The sequence below is a fragment of the Rhinopithecus bieti genome, unplaced genomic scaffold (genome assembly GCF_001698545.2).
Source record: "Rhinopithecus bieti isolate Rb0 unplaced genomic scaffold, ASM169854v2 scaffold_13349, whole genome shotgun sequence".
In the NCBI taxonomy this organism is placed as follows: Eukaryota; Metazoa; Chordata; class Mammalia; order Primates; family Cercopithecidae; genus Rhinopithecus; species Rhinopithecus bieti.
The window spans coordinates 1,062,934-1,082,910 of NW_016807772.1; the positions used below are offsets into that span (position 1 = coordinate 1,062,934).

Below are 19,977 nucleotides of genomic sequence, written 5' to 3' on the forward strand. Positions count from 1 at the left end.
TTTTTTTTTTTTTTTTTTTTTTTTTTAGAAATGGAGTCTCACTCTGTCACCCAGACTGGAGTGCAGTGGCATGATCTTGGCTCACTGCAACCTCCACCTCCTGGGTTCAAACGATTCTCCTGCCTCAGCCTCCTGAGTAGCTGGGATTACAGGTGCGTGCCACCATGCCCAGATAATTTTTGTATTTTTATTTTTATTTTTTGAGACAGTCTCGCTCTGTTGCCCAGGCTGGAGTGCAGTGGCACCATCTCAACTCACTGCAAGCTCTGCCTCCCAGTTCACACCATTCTCCTGCCTCAGCCTCCCGAGTAGCTGGGACTACAGGCGCCCACCACTACACCTGGCTAATTTTTTGTATTTTTAGTAGAGATAGGGTTTCACCATGTTAGCCAGGATGGTCTCGATCTCCTGACCTTGTGATTTGCCCGCCTTGGCCTCCCAATTTTTGCATTTTTAGTAGAAACGGGGTTTCACCATGTTGGCCAGACTGGTCTCAAACTCCTGACCTCAAGTGATCCTCCCACCTCGGCCTCCCAAAGTGCTGGGATTACCGGTGTGAGCCGCCACACATGGCCATATAGGGAATCTTTTCATCCTTTCACAAATGCTAAGAAGTAGCATTATCCTCCAGCAATGATTTCCTGGAGGTGTTAGGTCCCAGCCCAGGTTGTTACAAGCAGAGTTTAAGAACTGACCTTGGATTCACACTTTTGTTTTTAACTTCACACCTTTTTAAAACATTTTATTTTGACATCATTTCAGACTAACAGAAAAGTTGCAAGAAAAGTGCAAAGAATCCCCATAAATCCTCTACCCAGAACCCCTACACATGAGCATCTACCACATTTGCTTTGTTGTTCTGTCTTTATACACACACAATGTTTTTTCTGAATTATTTTAAGAAGTTAGAACAGAAGTGTTTTAGATTTTGGATTTTTTTTTATTTTGGAATATTTGCATATACATTATGAAATATTTGTATATACATCATGAAATATCTTGGGAATGGGAGCTGAGTCTAAATATGCCATTCAAATGTTTCATATATACCTTTTACACATACCTGAAGGTAATTTTATATAATATTTTTAATAATTTGTACATGAAACAGAATTTTTACTTCGTTTTCACTGTGGCCTGTCACATGAGATCAAGTGTGGCATCACATAAGTGCTCCAAAAGTTTCAGGTTTGGGAGCATTTTGGACTTTGGATTTTTGGATTTTGGATGCTCAACTTTTACTTTACTGTGTATTTCCTAAAAACAAGGGCATTCTCTTTTTTTCTGCCTTCTCCCCAACATTGTATTGTGCTTTCAAATATATAACAAAGTTGAAAGAATTTTGTAGTAAACTTCTGTATACCCACCACCAACCCATCTTATATTTTGAGACATTTCAAAGTAAGTTGTGGACATCGTATATTTCCCTTCTCTGCTTTCACTTGAGCATGTATATCATTAATTAGAATTCTATATGTGTTTACATTTTTTGAAATAACTTTTGTTACAAAAGTAATGTGTTCATTGTGGAAAATTGGTCATTGCAGATTTAAAAATCTACATATCTATCAATTAGTATTCATTTGTACCAGATATTGTGCTATGTACTTTTTCAACATCATCTCTTTTCATCCTTTAACAAACCCTAAGAAGTAGCATTATCCCCGTTTTACAGATAAGGACTCTGTGAGCAAGTTGCCGCAGTTCCCACAGTGGCAGAGTCAGGATATGTGTCCAGGTCTGTCCCATCTCCTGACTCTCAACTGCATGCCATCCTGCTAGCCTTGTGTCCACTCCACCCCACTCTGAGATAACCACTGTTAACCTCTGTCTCAACCCACAAAACTTTGTCTCAACCACAAAACTGTGATTATATTATACATGTCATTTTGTAACTGGCTTTTTTGCACATATGCAAACCTCTTTCTCCAGCACCTTGTTAATGGCTGCAGGGTATACTGTTGAGTAAAGATACCATATTTAAGAGCTACCTTATTGTTATTTGTTTTTCAAGTTTTCACTATTACCAAATCTTCTTGCATACTACTAATTTTATCCTTAGGGACACAAGTAGAATTGCTGAGTCAGAGATTATGCATAGTTTCCACTGTTAATACAGATTCTCAAATTGCTTTCAATGTCTCCTACCAGTAGTGTATGACTAGCAGGTTTCCCTACATCCTACACTGACACCAAGTATACATTTTAACAACTCGTTTATGGCTGGGTGCCTGTAATCCCAGCACTTTGGGAGGCTGAGGCGGATGGATCACGATTTCAAGAGCTCAAGACCAGCCTGGCCAAGATGGTGAAACCCCATCTCTACTTAGCTGGATGTGGTGGCACATGCCCATAATCCCAGCTACTTAGGAAGCTGAGACAGGAGCATCTCTTGAACTTGCGAGGCGGAGGTAGCAGTGAGCCAAGATCACGCCCCTGTACTCCAGCCTGGGTGACAGAGCAAGACTCCATCTCAGAAAAAAAAAAAAAAAAACTCATTTCTAGTTAGATAAGCAAAAACATGTATGTTTTGTTTAGCATACCTTTGATTGTTAATCAAGTTGAACGTATTTTCACATATAAGGCTTTCCCTTTCAGATACTACTTGTTCAGATTCACACAGTTCTTTTTTAAGTTGGTCTCTTGAATAATTCCAACCCATTTCACATTAAAGTCAATGTTATGACTGATATTTCATTTTTCAAGCAGATTTTACTTCATTTATTTTATTTTAAATGTTTAAAATCATTTTAATTTTGTGGGTACATCGTAGGTGTATATATTTATGGGGTACATGAAATGTTTCAATATGGGCATGCAATGCATAATAATCATATCCGGGTAAATGGAGCACCCACTGCCTCAAGCATTTATCCTTTGTGTTATAAACAAACAAGTTATATTCTTTAATTATTTTTACATGTTCAAATAAATAATTATTGACTATAGTCACCTGTTAAGCTATCAAATACTAGGCCTTATTCTTTCTTTCTAACTTTTGTTTTGCACCCATTAGCCATCCCCACTTCTCTTTCACCCCCTCCTCCAACTACCCTTACCAACTTCTGGTAACCGTCTGTCTACTCTATCTTCTGAAATTCAATTATTTTAATTGAACATGAGAAATTGAGAAATTTTAATGAGAACATGAGAAATTTGTCTTTCTGTGCCTGGCTTATTTCACTTAACATAACAACCTCCAGTTCTATCCATGTTGTTGCAAAGAAGAGAGCTCGTTCTTTTTCATGGCTGAATAGTTCTCCGTTGTGAGAACTCCATACCACATTTTCTTTATGCATTCTTCTGTTGCTTCCAAATCTTGGCTATTGTCAATAGTGCTGCCGTAAACATGGGAGTGCAGGTATCTCTTCAATATAGTGATTTCCTTTCTCATGGGTACATACTCAGCAGTGGGATTGCTGGATCATACAGTAGCTCTATTTTTAGTTTCTGAGAAACCTCAAAACTATTCTTCATAGTGGTTGTACTAATTTACATTCCCACCAACAGTGTATGAGGGTTCCCTTGTCTCCACATCCTCACCAGCATTTGTTGTTGCCTATCTTTTGGATAAAAGCCATTCTAACTGGGTTGAGGTGATATCTCATTGTAGTTTTGATTTGCGTTTCTCCGATGATCATTGATGCTGAGCACATTTTCCTATACTGTTTGCCATTTGTATGTCTTCTTTTGAGAAATGTCTATTCAGATCTTTTGCCCATTTTTTAATTGGATTCTTAGATTTTTTTTTCCTGTAGAGTTAAGCACCTTACATATTTTGGTTATTAATCTCTTGTCAGATGGATAGTTTGCAAATGGTTTCCCCCATTCTGTGGGTTGTCTCTTCACTCTGTTGATTGTTTTCTTTGCTGTGCAGAAACTTTTTAACTTGATGTGATCTTTGTTGTCCATTGTTGCTTTGGTTGCCTTTGTTTCTTGGGTACTACTCAATAAATCTTTAATCAGTCCAATGTCCTGGAGATTTTCCCATGCCTTCTTGTAGTAGTTTCATAGTGTGAGGTCTTAGATTTATGTTTTTAATCCATTTTGATTTGATTTTTATATATGACGAGAGAGGGATCCAGTTTCGTTCTTCTGCATATGAATATCCAGTTTTCCCAGCACCATTTACTGAGGAAACTGTCCTTTCCCCCAGTGTGTGTTCTTGGCACCTTTGTTGAAAATGAGATCTCTATAAATGTATTGATTTGTTTCTGAGTTCTCTCTTCTATTGGTCTATGTGTCTATGTTTTTATGCCAAAACCATGCTGTATTGATTACTGTATCTCTGTAGTGTAATTTAAAGTCAGGTAATGTGATTCCTCCATTTGTTTTTTGGTTTTTGGTTTTTGGTTTTTGTTTTTTTTTTTTTTTTTTTTCGCTCAGTATGGCTTTGACTAGTCTGGGTCATTTGTGGTTCCACATACATTTTAGGATTGTTTTTTCTATTTCTTTGAAGAAATGTTGATAGAGGTTGCATGGGATCTACAGATTGCATTGGGTAGTATGGACATTTTAACAACATTGATTCTTCCAGTCCATAATCATGGAATATCTTTCTAATTTTTGTGTCCTTTTCAATTTCTATCACTAACATTTTGTAGTCTTCATTGTAGAGATCTTTCACTTTTTTTTATTAATTCCTAGGTATTTAATTTTATTTGTATCTATTAGAAATGTGATTTCTTTTTTGGATTGTTTGCTCTTGGCATATAGAAAATACTAAGATTTTTGTATGTTGATTTTGTATCCTGTGACTTTACTTAATTTGCTTATCAGTCCTAATAGTTCTTTGGTGGAATCTTTAGATTTTCCCAAATATAAGTTTATATTATCGGCAGACAAAGGTAATTTGACTTCTTCCTTTCTTATTTCTTTATGTTGTCTGATTGCTCTAGCTTTCAAGTACTATGTTAGGTAACTGTGATGAAAGTTGGCATCCTAATCATGTTCTAGATTTAGAGAAGAGTCTTTCAGTTTTTCCCCATTCAGTATGATACTAGCTATGGGTCTGTCATATACGGCTTTTATTATGTTGAGGTATGTTCCTACTATACCCAATATTTTTAGGGTTTTTATCATGAAGGGATGTTGAACTTTATCAAATGCCTTTTCAGCATCAGTTGAAATGATCATATGGTTTTTGTTCTTCATTCTGTTGATATGATGTATCACATTGATTTGCATATGTTGAACCATCCTTCCATTCCTAGGATAAATCCCACTTGGTCAACTTGGGCATAATGAATCTTTTTAATGTGTTGTTGAATTTGGTTTGCTAGTATTTTTTTTAGGATTGTTGCATTGACACTCATCAGGGATATTGGCCTGTGGTTTTCTTTTGTTTGATGTGTCTTTGTCTGGTTTTGGTATCAGGGTAATACTAGCTTCATAGAATGAGTTTGAAAATGTTCCCTCCTCCTCTATTTTTCAGAAGAGTTTGAGTAGGATTGGTATTAGTTCTTCTTTAAATATTTGGTAGAATTCAGCAGTGAAGCCGTCAGGTCCCAAGTTTTTCTTTGCTGGGAGACTTTTTTACAACTTTGATCTTGTTATTGGTCAGTTCAAGTTTTGGGTTTCTTCATCTTCAATCTTGGTAGGTGGTATGTGTCTAGGAATTTATCCCTGTCTTCTAGATTTTCCAACTTATTGGCATATAATTTTTCATAGTAGCCACTAATGATTCATTGAATTTCTGCAGTATCAGTCGTAATGTCTTCCTTTTCATCTGATTTTATTTATTTGGATCTTCTCTCTTTTTTCTTAGTCTGGCTAAATGTTTGCCAATTTTGTTATCTTTTCAAAAAAACCAATCTCTTGTTGATCTTTTGTATTTTTTTTTCATTTCAACTTCATTTCTGCTCTCACCTTTATTATTTCTTTTCTTCTACTAATTCTGGGTTTTGTTTACTGTTGCTTCTCTAATTCTTTAAAATGCATTTTAGGTTATTTATTCCAAGTTTTTCTTTGTTTATGTAGGCATGTATGTAAACTTCCCTCTAAGAACTGCTTTTCCTGGATCCCATAGGTTTTGGTCTCTTGTGTTTCCATGATCATTTGTTTCAAGAATTTTTTCAGTTTCCTTCTGAATCTCTTCACTGACCCAGTGTTTATTTAAGAGCTTATTGTTGAATTTCCATGTGTTCATATAGTTTCTACAATTCCTCTTGGTATTGATTTATAGTTTTACGCCATTGTGGTCAGAGAAGATACTTGATATCATTTCAATGTTTTGAATGTTTTAAGACTTGTTTTGTGACCTAACATATGGTCTGTCCTTGAGAATGGTCCATGTGCTGAGGAAAAGAATGTACATTCCACAGCAGTTGGATGAAATGTTCTGTAAATATCTATTAGTTCCGTTTGATCTACAGTACAGATAAATGCAATGTTTCTTTGTTGATATTCTGTGTGGAAGATCTGTCCAGTGCTGAAAGTGGGGTGTTGAAGTCTCCAGCTATTGTTGTATTGGGGTCTATCCCTCTCTTTAGCTCCAATAATATTTGCTTTATATATCTGAATGCTCCAGTGTTGGGTGCATATATATTTACAGTTGTTATATCCTCTTGCTGAATTGAACCCTTCATCATTATGTAATGACCTTCTTTGTCTCATCTTAAAGTTTTTGTCATGCAATCTATTTTGTGTGATATAAGCATAGTTATTCCTGCTCTTTTTTGGTTTCCATTGGCATGGAGCGTCTTTTTCTATCTCTTTATTTTCAGTCTATATGTGTCTTTATAGGCGAAGTGTGTTTCTAATAGGCAACAGATCATTAGGTCTTTTTAAAAATCCATTCAGCCACTCTATGTCTTTTGAGCAGACAGCTTAGTCCATTTACATTTGATCTTATGATTAATAAGTAAAGACTTACTCCTGCCATTTTATTTGTTTTCTGGTTGTTTCATGGTCTTCCTTTCCTTCATTTCTTCTTTTCTGTATTCCTTTTAGTGTAGGTGATATTCTCTGGTAATATAATTTAATTTCTTGATTTTAATATTTTTGTGTATTCATTGTATGTTTTTTGATTTGAGGTTGCCATGAGGCCTGCAAATACTATCTTAAAACCCATTATTCTGGCCAGGTGCAGTGACTCATGCCTGTAATCCCAGCTCTTTGGGAGGCAGAGGGAGGTAGATCACCTGAGGTCAGGAGTTTGAGATCAGCCTGACCAACATGGTGAAACCCCATCTCTACTAAATACAAAAAAATTAGCCAGGCATGGTGGTGCACACCTGTAATGCCAGCTACTTGGGAGGCTGAGGCAGGAGAATTGCTTGAACCTGGGAGGCAGAAGTTGCAGTGAGCCAAGATTGCACCACTGTACTCCGGCCTGGGCAACAGAGCAAAACTCTGTCTCAAAAAATGAATAAATAACCATTATTTTAAGTTGATAACAACTTAGCACTGCTTGCATAAACAAACCAACAAGAAAAAAACAAACAAAAACAAAGACTCTAACTTCATCCCCTCACTTTTGAACTTTTTGTTGTATCTATTTACATATTATCGTATAGTCTATGTCTTGAAAATTTTTCGTTATTATTTATGATTGGTTCATTTTTTAGTCTTTCTATTCAAGAGAAGTTTACACACCACAGTTACAATGTTATAATATTCTGTGTTTATCTGTTTGCTTATGATTACCAGCAAGTTTTGTACCTTCACATGATTTCTCATTGCTCATTAACATCCTTTTCTTTCTGATTGAAGTACTCCCTTTAGCAATTTTGTAAGATAGAACTGGTGTTGATGAAATCTCTGAGCTTTTGTTTGTCTAGGAAATGTAATTCTTCGTGTTTGAAGAATATTTTTGCCACAAACACTATTCCACTGTAAAAGTTGTTTTCCTTCAGCACTTTAAATATGTTATGCCACTGACATGTCATGTCTCTCCTGGACTGTAAGATTTCCACTGAAAAGTCTGCTGTCCGTTGTATTGGAGCTTCATTGTATGTTATTTGTTTCTTTTCTCTGCTGCTTTCAGGATCCTTTCTTTATCCTTGACCTTTGGGAGTTCGATTACTAATTGCCTTGAGTAGTCTTCTTTGAGTTAAATCTGCTTGGTGTTTTATAGCCTCCTTGTACTTTGATATTGATATATTTCTCTAGGTTTGGGAAGTTCTCTCTTACTATCCTTTGAATAAGCTTTCTACCCCTATTTCTTTTTCTGCTTCTCCTTATGGCCAATAACTCTTAGATTTGCCCTTTTGAGGCCATTTTCTAGATCTTGTAGGCGTGCATCCTTGTTTTTTCTTCTTTTTTTCTTCTGTGTCCTCTGAATATATTTTTAAATAGCATGTCTTCAAGTTCACTAATTCTTTATTCTGCTTGATTAATTCTACTGTTAAGAGACTGTGATGCATTCTTCAGTACGTCACTTGTATTTTTCAACTCCAGAATTTCTGCTTGATTCTTTTTGTTTCAATCTCTTTGTTAAATTTATCTGATAGAATTTTGAATTCCTTCTCTGTGGTATCTTGAATTTCTTTGAGTTTCCTCAACACAGCTATTTTGAGTTCTCTGTCAGAAAAGTCATATATCTCTGTTTCTCCAGGATTGGTCCCTGGAGCTTTATTTAGTTCTTTTGGTGAGGTAATTTTTTTTTTTTTTTTTTTTTTTTTTTTTTTTTTTTTTTTTTTTTTTTGGATGGTCTTCATGTTTGTGGATGCTCATTGGTATCTAGGCATTGAACAAGTAGGTATTCCTCATAGTCTTTCCAGTTTGGTCTTATTTGTACCTGTTCTTGGAAAGGCTTTTCAGGTATTCGAAGGGACTTGTGTGTTGTGATCTAAGCCATATCTACATTAGAGGCACCCCAAGCCCAGTAATGCTATGGTTCTTGCCAACTCAGAGGTATCACCTTGGTGGTCTTGGATAAGATCTGGAAGAATTATCTGGATTACCAGGCAGAGACCCTTGTTCCCCAAACAAAAGTTTCTCTCTCTGTGCTGAGCTACCTGAAGCTGGGGGTGGGGTGACACAAGCACCCTTGTGGCCGTGATCACTAGGACTGTGCTGAGTCAGACCTGAAACCAGTACAGCACTGGATCTTACCCAAGTTCCGCTGTAACCACTATCTAGCTAGCTCCTATGTTTGTTCAAGGCCCTAAGGCTCCACAATCAACAGGGGGCAAAGCCAGCCAGGCTTGTGTCTTTCCATTCAGGGCAACAAGATACCCCAGGCCCTAGGTGGGAGATAGGGACTGAAGTCAAAATCCTTAGAGATCTACCTGGTGCTCTATTCTACTGGGGCTGAGCTGTCACTCAAACCATAAGACAAGGCCATTGCCATTCTTCCCTCCCCTTTTCCCAGGAAAAGGATTCTCTCCCTATCACCATTACTGCCACAGACCCACACGGAGTATTGCCAGGCTACTGCCAATGTTCACTTAAGGCCCAAGAGCTCCTCAGACAGTTTGTGGTAAGTGTTGCCAGGCCTAGGACACATCCTTCAGGGCCTGGCAACACTAGGACACATCCTTCAGTCCAGAAATGCCATCCAAGAGCCAAGGCCTTGAATTAGGGACTCCAAGAGCTCGCCTGGTGCTCTACCCGACTGTGGCTGAGCTGTTACCTAATGTGCAAGACAAAGTCCACTGGACTCTTCCCTCTGCTTTTCTCAAGTAGAAGTAGTCTGTCCCTATAGCCACCACAGCTAGGAATGTGCTGGGTCTCACCTAAAGCCAGCATGTCTCAGAGTCTCACCCAAGGCCCACAGCACACTACCTGGGTATTCCTGCTGGTTATTCAGGGCCCAAGGGCTCTCTACTCAGCAGGTGATGGGTCTTGCCAGGACTTGATCCTTCCTTTCAAGGAAGGTGCAGTCCCTTCCGGCCCAGGGTGTGTCTATTAATGTCATCTAGGAGCTAGAGCCTGGAATGGGGCCCTCATGACTCTGCCTGGTGCCCCATCCTAATGTGGCTGAGCTGGTATCCTATGGTGTAAGACAAAGTCCTCTTTACTCTTCCCTCTCTTTTCCTCAAGCACAAGGAAGGGGTCACTTTCATTGCTGTGAGCTGTGCTGCCTGGGTTTTTGGGACACGTGACACAGGTTCTCCCTTAGCCACTCTTGTGTCTCAGCAGATCAGGTGCCCCCCAGTTCCCCTGGCTCTGGCCCCAGCGCAGCACTGATGCCTTGCCTAAGAACCACAGTTCTTTGGCCTAGACTACCCTTCAAGTTTATTAGGATTTAGTCCAAGTTTATTAGGATTTAGTCCAAGTCCTTGGTTGAGGCTTGCCAAAACTCAAGTTCCAACAGCTGGAACGTATAATTTCCCTCTGGCTAGAGCTGGTTCAAATGCTCCGTGTGTGTGTGGGTAGACTGTAGGGTCGTGGCTTAGCTGATTTCAGCCTGTTTGCTTTCTGCTCTGATAGGGCAGCCCTGAGTTCAAATGCAAAGTCCCACAATCACTGCACTCTCCCTCTCCCAAACACACAGATTCTCTCTCCACGTCATGCAGCCACTGCCAAGGAATAGGTATCAGCAGTTCAAGATTGTCTTTCCTACCCTCTTTAGTGCCTCTTTCAGCAATATGAAGTTAAAACCAGGTACTGTGAATGCGTATCTGATTTTTGGTTTTTATAAAGGTGCTTGTTTTTGTAGATGATGGTGGTTAAATTTGGTGTTCCTGTGGGGCAGTGAAGCAAAGATCAGTGGAGGCTTCTATTTGGCCATCTTGTTCTGCCCTTCCCCAAGAGCATCCTCTTATATAACCCCAGGACAAGGTTCAAAAGCAAGTAATTCACATCAATTTAATACCATTACTTAATCTACAGACATTATTCAGATTTTACCAATTATGTCAATAACGACCTTTTAGCAAGAAGGACATGCAGTACATCGGTTGTCATGTCTCTTAAATCTCCTCGAATTTGGAAGCATTCTTCTGTCTTTCTTTGCTTTTTCATAACATTACATTATTTTAAAAGTACAGGCCAGTTGCTTTGCAGAATATCCCTCATGTTTCAACTCAGAGTATGCTCTTTTGTCAGAAAATCTCAGAAGTGAGGCTAAGTTCTCAGTGCCTCCTATCAGAAGCCACATGCCATTGATTTGTCTCATTGTGGCACTATTACCTTTGACTACTTGGTTGAGGCCCTGTATGCCAGGTTTGTCCAGTGTAAGAATGCTATTTTATCCTGAATCATATGGGGAGGGCTACTTTGAGACTAAATGTCCTGTCCTCCTCAAAATTTCACCCACTAGTCCTACCATCCATTGATACTTCTTACTGACATCAGTTATTATGATGATGGCTATCAAATGGTGATTTTTCTAGTTCCAGTATTTCTCATATGTTTGTTAGCTGGTTTTCTACTTGTAAGGTAGAGTGTTCCCTTTCCCTTTATGTATCTTAATGAGGACTCATAAGTCCTTGTTTTATTCAATGGGCTATAATGCTGTATATTAGTAATTATTTTAATACTCCAGTTGTTCCACTTTGGCCAGTAAAACCTCTACAAGTGGATTCCTGTGTCCTTTTAGAATGTCCCTGTCATTCTTCAAAGCTATCACTATTTAAAGGGAGCTATTTCCAGATGGGTTGAGTCTTTTTCTATATGCCCTTGACTTCCTGATGAATACTCAGTTAATTTCTCTGCCTGGTTAGAAAACTCCTTGGCTTCTCTGGACTTCCCCCTTCCCCGACCTCCATTGCTACCCTCCCAGCAAGGAGGCTTCACCAATGATTGACATGGCATTAGCATGACCTTCTTTAAACACTGAACAGAGTCAGCCCCCAACACAAGGCTGCAGGAGCAGGCAGCAGCAGCAATGGGTGGACACAGCCATCCTAATGGTGTTTGTTTTTCCCCTATGTAAACCCAGCAGCAGTTGTGAAGGATTTGCCCTTCGTTGCCTGTTGCTTTTTTGTACGCCAAAGAGAAAGCAAATCTTGATTTTGCTCTGTAATAAAGGGTAACCAACAACTGAATTCTTACCTTTAAGCTAGCTGTTGCCAAAAGGGAGGCAAGGAAGAAAGCTAATAGACTGCTCATTTTGAACCCAATCTTACATCAAAAGAGCATATTTTTTTCATTGCTGTGTATCGCATGCTAGACCTGGAGTATTTCCTTGTTGCCCCTGGACTAAGGAGAAGTCCTTGCTAAACGCAAGATGTAGAAGTGGGAGTGACATATGAAAAAAGAAATGAATTAAACTTTATATGACACATCATATAAGGAAGAATAATTGTAGACACAGGCATGCAGGGGTTGGGCATGAGTACATTAGTCCCCACCCTTTTCGTCAGCAGTCACCAGTCACACAACCTTGGACATTAGAGCCTATCCGTCTGATCTAGAGAAGGAATGTGGCTGGGGAAGGAAAACTCAGGGCGAGGTGAGAGGACAGAACCTCTAACCAGGAAGAGCTGTCCCTGCCAAGCTCCGGAGAGGCGCAGAAGCATGACCCTCAGGTATGGGACCAGGTCTATAGGAAACCCATGTGGTGTGCCCTAATGGGAGGCAAGCGGGGGAGGAACCAAACTGGAAACCTGATTCTGAAAGAGGAAAACCACCACAACATCCTTTGTAATTGCACAGCTTGGAAGAACAGTATAGATCCTGTGGTTTTCCTGGGGAAGGAGGGGAGCCTAAAAGCCGCAGATGATGTCTATTTCCTTCAGAAGCAGGGAAGGGGCAGTTCTCGAGTGCGGCTGTTAAATCTCTGCAGTCACTTCATTCGGTGCAGCCTGCTCCTGTGGTCTTGGCTATAGCTGCAGAAGGCGAGGATGGAGGGTGCCCCAGGGTCAGTCTTGATCAGCCTCTGAGGAGCTGGGAGTGCAAGGTGTCACTCTGGATGTGTCTGCCTGTTTTTCCTCACCTTCTTGCCTTCCTTCGTCTTTCCTCCCTCCTTCCTTTCCTCCTTTCTTTTGCCTTCCCCGTACACCTTTTGGATTCACCATCATAAAGCTGACCTGAGATGTTTCAATGAGTAATGTTTTATGATTGCTTCAGTTACATTATTACAATCCAGTCTGCCTTGCTTGTTTTGCAAACACTTCTAAGCTCTTTTCTCCTTTTCTTTGACCTTTTTTTGTTTTGTTTTTACTACCTATCCTCCTGACCAGTTGTCATTGTTTGTTGGTTTGTTTACTTTTAAGGAGTCCAAGATAAACAAAGTATTGCAGGCATGAAAAGGGTCAAGATTTCAGAGTGAATTGTGGAGGGGGAGGGTCAGGAGGGGAGAGGAGAGGTGTTGAGGGAGGGGAGGGGACAGGAGAGGAGTGGAGGGAGAGGAGGGGAGAGGAGAGGTGTGGAAGGAGGTGAGGGGAGAGGAGAGGTGTGGGGGGGGAGAGGAGAGGTGTGGAGGGAGAAGAGGAGGTGCATGTGCTGCTTCTCGCCTGTCCTATTTATCCAGTTCATCTATGAATTATCAGCAGAAAAGGAAGGTAAAGGAGGAGTAGAGGTGGGGACAAAATCCTGGGCTTTGAAATGGGGTAATTTAAGAGTATTCTGAAAGGTACAATGTTACACATGTGTACACAGTTCCATAGAGAGAGTGATTTTTCTCTCTATGGGACTGTTGTTGTACTTGGGGTTTTCTGTCTTTCAAGTGTTGTCACAGCTGATAGAAATACACCATTTAGCCCTTATTCCAGAAACAAGTCCTACTTGACATTGTTAATACTCTTGTTTGTATGCATAGGTTCTGGCAACTAGATTATATCTTTCTTGGATACTAGACCTCCATCTTTTTCTTTTGGCGGGGGTGGGGAGTGTTTTAATATGCTGTATCCAAACAGAGGCGGGTAAGACACCCCTGGTCTGTGTTTATTATGAATGTTTGCTCATATGATCCCCAACAACACCATATAGTAGAAATATTATTATCCCCATTTACAGATCAAGTGACTGAGGCCCAAAGTCCCATAGTAGCAGGGTTTTCTGTCTCCTGAGCCCACCCTTGTAACACCTGGGTGACGTGGCTGGCACAAACTGGAAAGGTCTTGATTGGTTGCAGACACACAACAGGTTCACTGATAGTGCTCTCATTTTTAATCTATAGCCATTAAATCATTCATTCATTCCACATTTATTGACTGCCTGCTGTGTGCCAGGTGCTATCCTAAGTGCTGAGGGTTAGGCTTGAAGAAGGATGGAAAAGGTGGGTCACAAACAAATCTATGACAGAATGTCCAGTGGTGACACATGCTGGGAAGAAAACTGAAGCACAGTAAGGAAAGAAAGGGTGGCAAGAGATGCAGGGCTGGCCCGAGGGACTCTTCTGCATTCCATGAGTCCTCCCAGGAAGAGATGGAAGGACAAGTGGGGTTTGGTCCTCAAGCATGAAGTGATTTGGGGATGTTACTAGTTTTCTGTGCTGCTGCAGCAAATTACTACAAACTGAGGGGTTTAAAACAATGGAAGCGGCCGGGTGCGATGGCTCACACCTGTAATCCCAACACTTTAGGAGGCCGAGGTCGGTGGATCACCTGAGGTCAGGAGTTCAAGACCAGCCTGGCCAACATGGTGAAATCCCATCTCTACTAAAAATACAAAATTAGCTGGGCATGGTGGCAGGCACCTGTAATCCCAGCTACTTGGGAGGCTGAGGCAGGAGAATCACTTGAACCCAGGAGGCAGAGGTTGCAGCGAGCCGAGATCGTGCCATTGCACTCCAGCCTGGGTGACAGAGTGAGACTCTGTCTCAAAAAAACAAACAAAACAAAACAAAACAAAAACAATGGAAGCATATTCTCTCCCAGTTCTAGAGACCAGAAGTCTGAAATTGGTATCAGTGGGCTTGATCCAGGGCTGGGTATCAGGGATCAAGGTGTCACCAGGACCACACTCTTTCCAGAGGCTCCAGGGGTAAATCTGTTCCTTGCCTCTTCCAACTTGGGGGGCTGCCAGTGCTCCTTGATTTGTGACCTCCTTGCTCTGATCTCTGCCTTTTTGGTCACATTGCCTCTTCCTCTTCCTCTTCTGTCTATAACCAAATGTCCCTCCGCCTCCCTCTCATAAGCATTTATTTAATTGTATTTAGAGTCCACCCAGATAAACTAGGCAGATTGTACCATCTCAAAATCCTACACTTCATCACATCTGCAAATACCTTTAATTTGGGGACTCAGGTGACATATGAGGTATTATTTACAGGTTTCAGGAATTAGGATGTGGATATTTGGAGGCCATTTTTCAGCCTACCATAGGGAGTTATTTGTGGATTTTATTTTTTTAACGTAAATCTAGTCCCTTTTAACTGATCAAGCCATCTATACTTCTTAAAAAGCACCAATCATGTTCACTGTGGGCAAAAGCTTATGGAGCAGCATCCCTGGAAATTCATCCATGATTGAAAGAAGGAAGGAGGGACAACAGGGGAGACAGAGACACAGCCAGCAGTGAATGATCTCTCTTTCTGGTGCCTGTGTTTCATGGAGACAGGGGACTGGGGATGCAGATTCTGTTTTGGCTTGTCTTTTTAAAGGCTGTAGGCCTGGCACAGTGGCTCATGCCTGTAATTCCCAAACCTTCAGGAGGCCAAGACAACCAGATCACTTGAGATCAGGAATTTGAGACCAGCATGGCCAACATGGCAAAACCCTGTCTCTACTAAAAATACAAAGATTAGCCAGGCATGGTGGCACCCACCTGTAAAGCCAGCTACTTGGGAGGCCGAGGCAGGAGAAACACCTGAACCTGGGAGGCGGAGGTTGCGCCTCTGCACTCCAGCTTAGGCGACAGAGTGAGACTGTGTCTCAAAAAAATAATAACAATAAAGGCTGTAGATATTAGAAATGAAAAGTAACTTAGAGATGCTTCCATATTCACTTTTAGGATATTCTGAGGAAGGAAGAGGCCAACATGGTCAGTCTTATATGAAGAGAAGATTTTGTTCCAAAGGAAATGATCGGGAAAAGCCCAGCTTGGGGAGGGGCCAGGGAACAGTGGGCAGGTGGGAAATGAGTCCACCTTCTGCCAGAAAGCCTAAGGGGGCATGTCTTTGAGCTAAAAAGAACAGGTCCACGAATCATAGTTGAGATGTTGAGATTGACTGAGCGGCGGGAAAAGCAACACAGGATAAATTTAGTGTGGTTGAAGCTTGTGCAATGACTCAGGCTGTCACGCTCCTCAGTGCCTGAATCATGGGACACAATAGATCCGCCAGCTTATTCCAGTATCCTTTAACCCTTGAGGAGCAAATGCCCTGGCAAGGAGCCCGCTCAGAATCCCCTCCCCCTCCTGCTGCTGCTGCACAGTGGGCTGTGCCATGGTGAGGTTCCTGTGTCCTCTGTGGAAGGTAACAGATTAGGAAACGGCAGAAGTCCCTTCTCTGTCTAGCATCCTTCCACCTTCTTCTCCTCATCTGTAAAATGGGGATGAAACACATAACCCCAGGGTTGGGAGAAAGGTCTGACACAGAGGCAAGTGTCAGTGAACGTCTGAGAACTCTGAAGCAGTGATGGAAATGGGGTGTTCCTGGTAACCAGCGCCCTCTCTGACCCATGTGGTAGTTACCCTTTTGCCAAAATGTGTGACTATTAATACATTTTGAGTCTCTAGGAAAAAAAAAAAAAGGCAAACTTAATTCCTACTAATAGATCACTCACTGTTTTCTCTGCCTTTTATGCTTTCTTTTCCAGGTGGTAACAGAAAACAATCCAGATGGGGTGCAGGTGCTGTAAAATAATACAAAGGTGAAGCTGAAGAAATACTACTTCTAAATGGAGGAATTTGTGATGAGCGTGGAGTCACTTTTAAAAACCATGCATGTATTCAGTGCATTTATCCAGCTTAGGGCATGATCAACATTGCCAACACGTTAAGAGTTTGGAACTGTTATCATATCATTTAAAAGAACATGTGTCCTAGATTTTTTTAACTTTTTTTGCTCACTTCTCAAAGCATGTCGGGAACACCATCATTTTCTGAGGCTGAATTTGGTCTGGGTTTCTGAGGATGCCTGAAATGGCATCGCTGAAAATAAATCACCCCAATCACATATGTGCTTTTAATTTTGTCCACACTGCATTTCATAAAACTGTGAGAAATATGAACATAAACTTCTAACTAAGACAAAGGGAAGAAAAGTAACTGATGATCTTGCTTTCTTAACAAATATACTGTCTTTTTAATTGTAGCTCTATTCTAGACCCATACATAAATAAGCTTTATTCCACTGTAATCATAATGTGATGTTTGGCTTTTTTCAAAAAATATGTATTATAAGTATCATTCCTGTGACTGCAGACTTCATATTTATCATTTTAATGACTGCATAATATTCCACTGAGAGGTTGTACTCCTTATGGCCCTATTAGTGGACACTTGTTTTATTTATTGTTTTTTATTTTAAAATTCTATGAACCACTTTGTATTTTACTTTACCCCCTACCCCTCCTTCCTCCTTTTGGCTCTCTTCTTAAGATGTATTTCCAGCAGAACCTTGTTTTTGTTTTTCAAGACTGTCCTGCTCTGTCATCCAGGTTGGAATGCAGGGGCGTGATCTCAGCTCGCTGCAGCCTCCGCCTTCCAGGTTCAAGCGATTCTCCTACCTCAGCCTCCCGAGTAGCTGGGATTACAGGCGCCCACCACCTCGCCCAGCTAACTTTTGTACTTTTAGTAAAGATGGGGTTTCACCATGTCAGTCAGGCTGGTCTCGAACTCCTGACCTCAAGTGATCCACCGCCTTGGCCACCCAAATTGCTGAGATTACAGGTGTGAGCCACCAAACATTTTTATACCAACTATATCTATTTGATTTAGACACACTTATCTAGGTTGAAAAGAGTAATCACAGAAATTAAATTAGCAGGTTTCGTAGAAAGAAGCAGGGCCTGTGGTAAAAATCTTTAATGATGGAGCAGACCTGACTGGTTTTTCATTGTCCTCCCTGCAGCTATCTCTTTGATCCAGTTCAAGTGTCTTCTCCTGGCTATGTCAATGAAGTCAACAGCTGCAAGCTAGATGAAGACGACACTGATAAACTGAAAGGCAAATGGAACAGTGAAGTCTTGGTGCAGAAAAATGACTCTCAGAGGCAGGGCTCAAAAAAGACTGAGAGCAGCAGCAGGACAGCTAATCCACGGGAGCCCTGCTGGCCTCACCAAGGGCCGCTCCCGCAGGGGGATGCTGGAGGGGAACACCATGCCTGCGGCATCAATGGCATCGGCCCTGCTGCCGCTCCACAGCCCACTGGGAATCCCAGCCCTGCCCAGGATGACAGGGGCTCCTGGACCAGTACTGAAAATACTGGAGTTCCCCCAACTCAACCCTTCCTGGAAGGAGGGGGCACCAGGAAACAGGACTGTGTGCTACTGGCCTCAGAAGGAACCCAAGTCATGAGAAATGGAGACTCCAGAGCTCCTTCTGAGGCAGAAGGTTTTGCCTTGGAAGTACAAGACCATGTCTTCCAGATACCAGCCCCAGATTACCTTCAGCATTGGGGCCCAGCTGGAGACAACATTGACCATAATGAAAAGGACTGTGTTTTCAAGAACCATACTGAGGATGAGTCCCTTGAGGGAATTCAGCCCACAGTAGGGGAGCGTGGTTTGAATACACCCTTCTCTGGGAGGAGAAGCTGGGATTCATTGAATGAGGATGTGGAAACAAAAGTTCTAAGCATCTGCTTTAATGAGAAGGGTCCTGCTCATGCCATGCCTGTGGTTGACTCAGGAAACAGGCAGGAGGATGCCCATGGCTCCAGTGGAGATGGAGGTGGGGAGATTGTGGACGAGGATGCAGCGGTGGCGGAGGCCCTTGCGGCTTTAGAAGCTGCTACTGCAGGAGAAGATTTGGATGAGGCTGATTAGGGGAGGGGATTTGCACAGGGAGGTAAGCTGGTGTCATGCTGAGCATGCAGATGCATTTGCTCCCTGGATGCAGAGCAGGTGATTCTCCCAGCATGCACTAGTGCAGCCTTACCAGTTGTTTACATCCAGCATCTGTTCTGATTGTCAGCATCTGTCCCATGCTGCTTGTCACATATCTGGAGTTTCACTCTGTGTCGATGAGCTGTTATTCAGGACACTAGGAGAAAAATCTGAGTGGGTCATTGTGCCCATATCCACAGAAAGTGCAGAAATTGAACAGCTTGCTTGACAACCTCAAACATCTTTGAGCACCTGGTACAGATGTTTATGAGAATACTCTAAGATCTCAACCCTTGATCCCAAAGGCACACAATCACAGAGGATTCCTTTTGACTATAAACTGTTTACCTTGCTTTTGAGAGCCAAACATTGTACCCAACCTGGAAAAAGTAACTACCCCAATTAAAGTGCCTCATGAGTCCCCAGAGCATGGCTTAACTTCAGGGACATTCTCCCAGGGAACTAAGAACTAACCAGTTGTTCAACAGCAGGTTAAGCTCAGCAGTTTTCACAGTAGAGCAGAAGTCCTCAGGAAACAAAAGGTTAGTCATTAGCTGAGATGTGATTTTAAAACACCTTGACCTTAACTTTTTTACATTATTACTTTTAAATCTCCTTTGGGATTGGGGAGGCTTGGCCAACATAGTCTTAAAACTGCTTGTGTCATATTTGGGTTTTAAGTTCATGACTTTCAGAACAGCAAAGCCATATATGAATGTTTTTATGCCATTAAATGTCTGATTCTAATTAAAATATAACAACGTATGTGTCTTTCTGTCTTAACTCAAAGGTGGTTCTAATTTTCTCAGAATATCAGTGACCCTGGATGTTACTTTCAATGTAAAGAGCTAATCTAGATGGCCGGGCGCAGTGGCTCACGCCTGTAATCCCAGCACTTTGGGAGGCCGAGGCAGGTGGATCATGAGGTCAGGAGTTCGAGACCAGCCTGGCCAACATAGTGAAACCCCATCTCTACTAAAAATACAAAAAAATTAGCCAGGCGTGGTGGTGGGCGCCTGTAATCCCAGCTACTTGGGAGGCTGAGGCAAGAAGAATTGCTTGAACCCAGGAGGTGGAGGTTGCAGTGAGCCAAGATCGCGCCACTGCACTCCAGCCTGGGCGGCAGTACGAGATCCCGTCTCAAAAAAAAAAA

General features: G+C 41.5%; 1 protein-coding gene across 5 annotated transcripts in view; it reads left to right on the top strand.

Annotated features, from left to right (window-relative positions):
- The window catches only part of PGCKA1 (PDCD10 and GCKIII kinases associated 1), a 134,594-nt gene extending 115,007 nt beyond the window's left edge, over positions 1-19,587 (top strand). For 2 of the 5 annotated variants that reach the window (XM_017883768.1, XM_017883767.1), the window contains exons 3-4: positions 16,593-16,646; positions 17,849-19,587. In XM_017883768.1, the coding sequence (XP_017739257.1) occupies positions 16,615-16,646; positions 17,849-18,764 (948 nt within the window). In that variant the 5' untranslated portion in view covers positions 16,593-16,614 and the 3' untranslated portion in view covers positions 18,765-19,587. Of the gene's footprint in view, positions 1-12,047; positions 12,420-16,592; positions 16,647-17,848 lie in introns of those variants that run through there. The other 3 variants (XM_017883769.1, XM_017883771.1, XM_017883770.1) reach the window with 2 other exon arrangements.
- Positions 19,588-19,977: the final 390 nt, after the last annotated feature.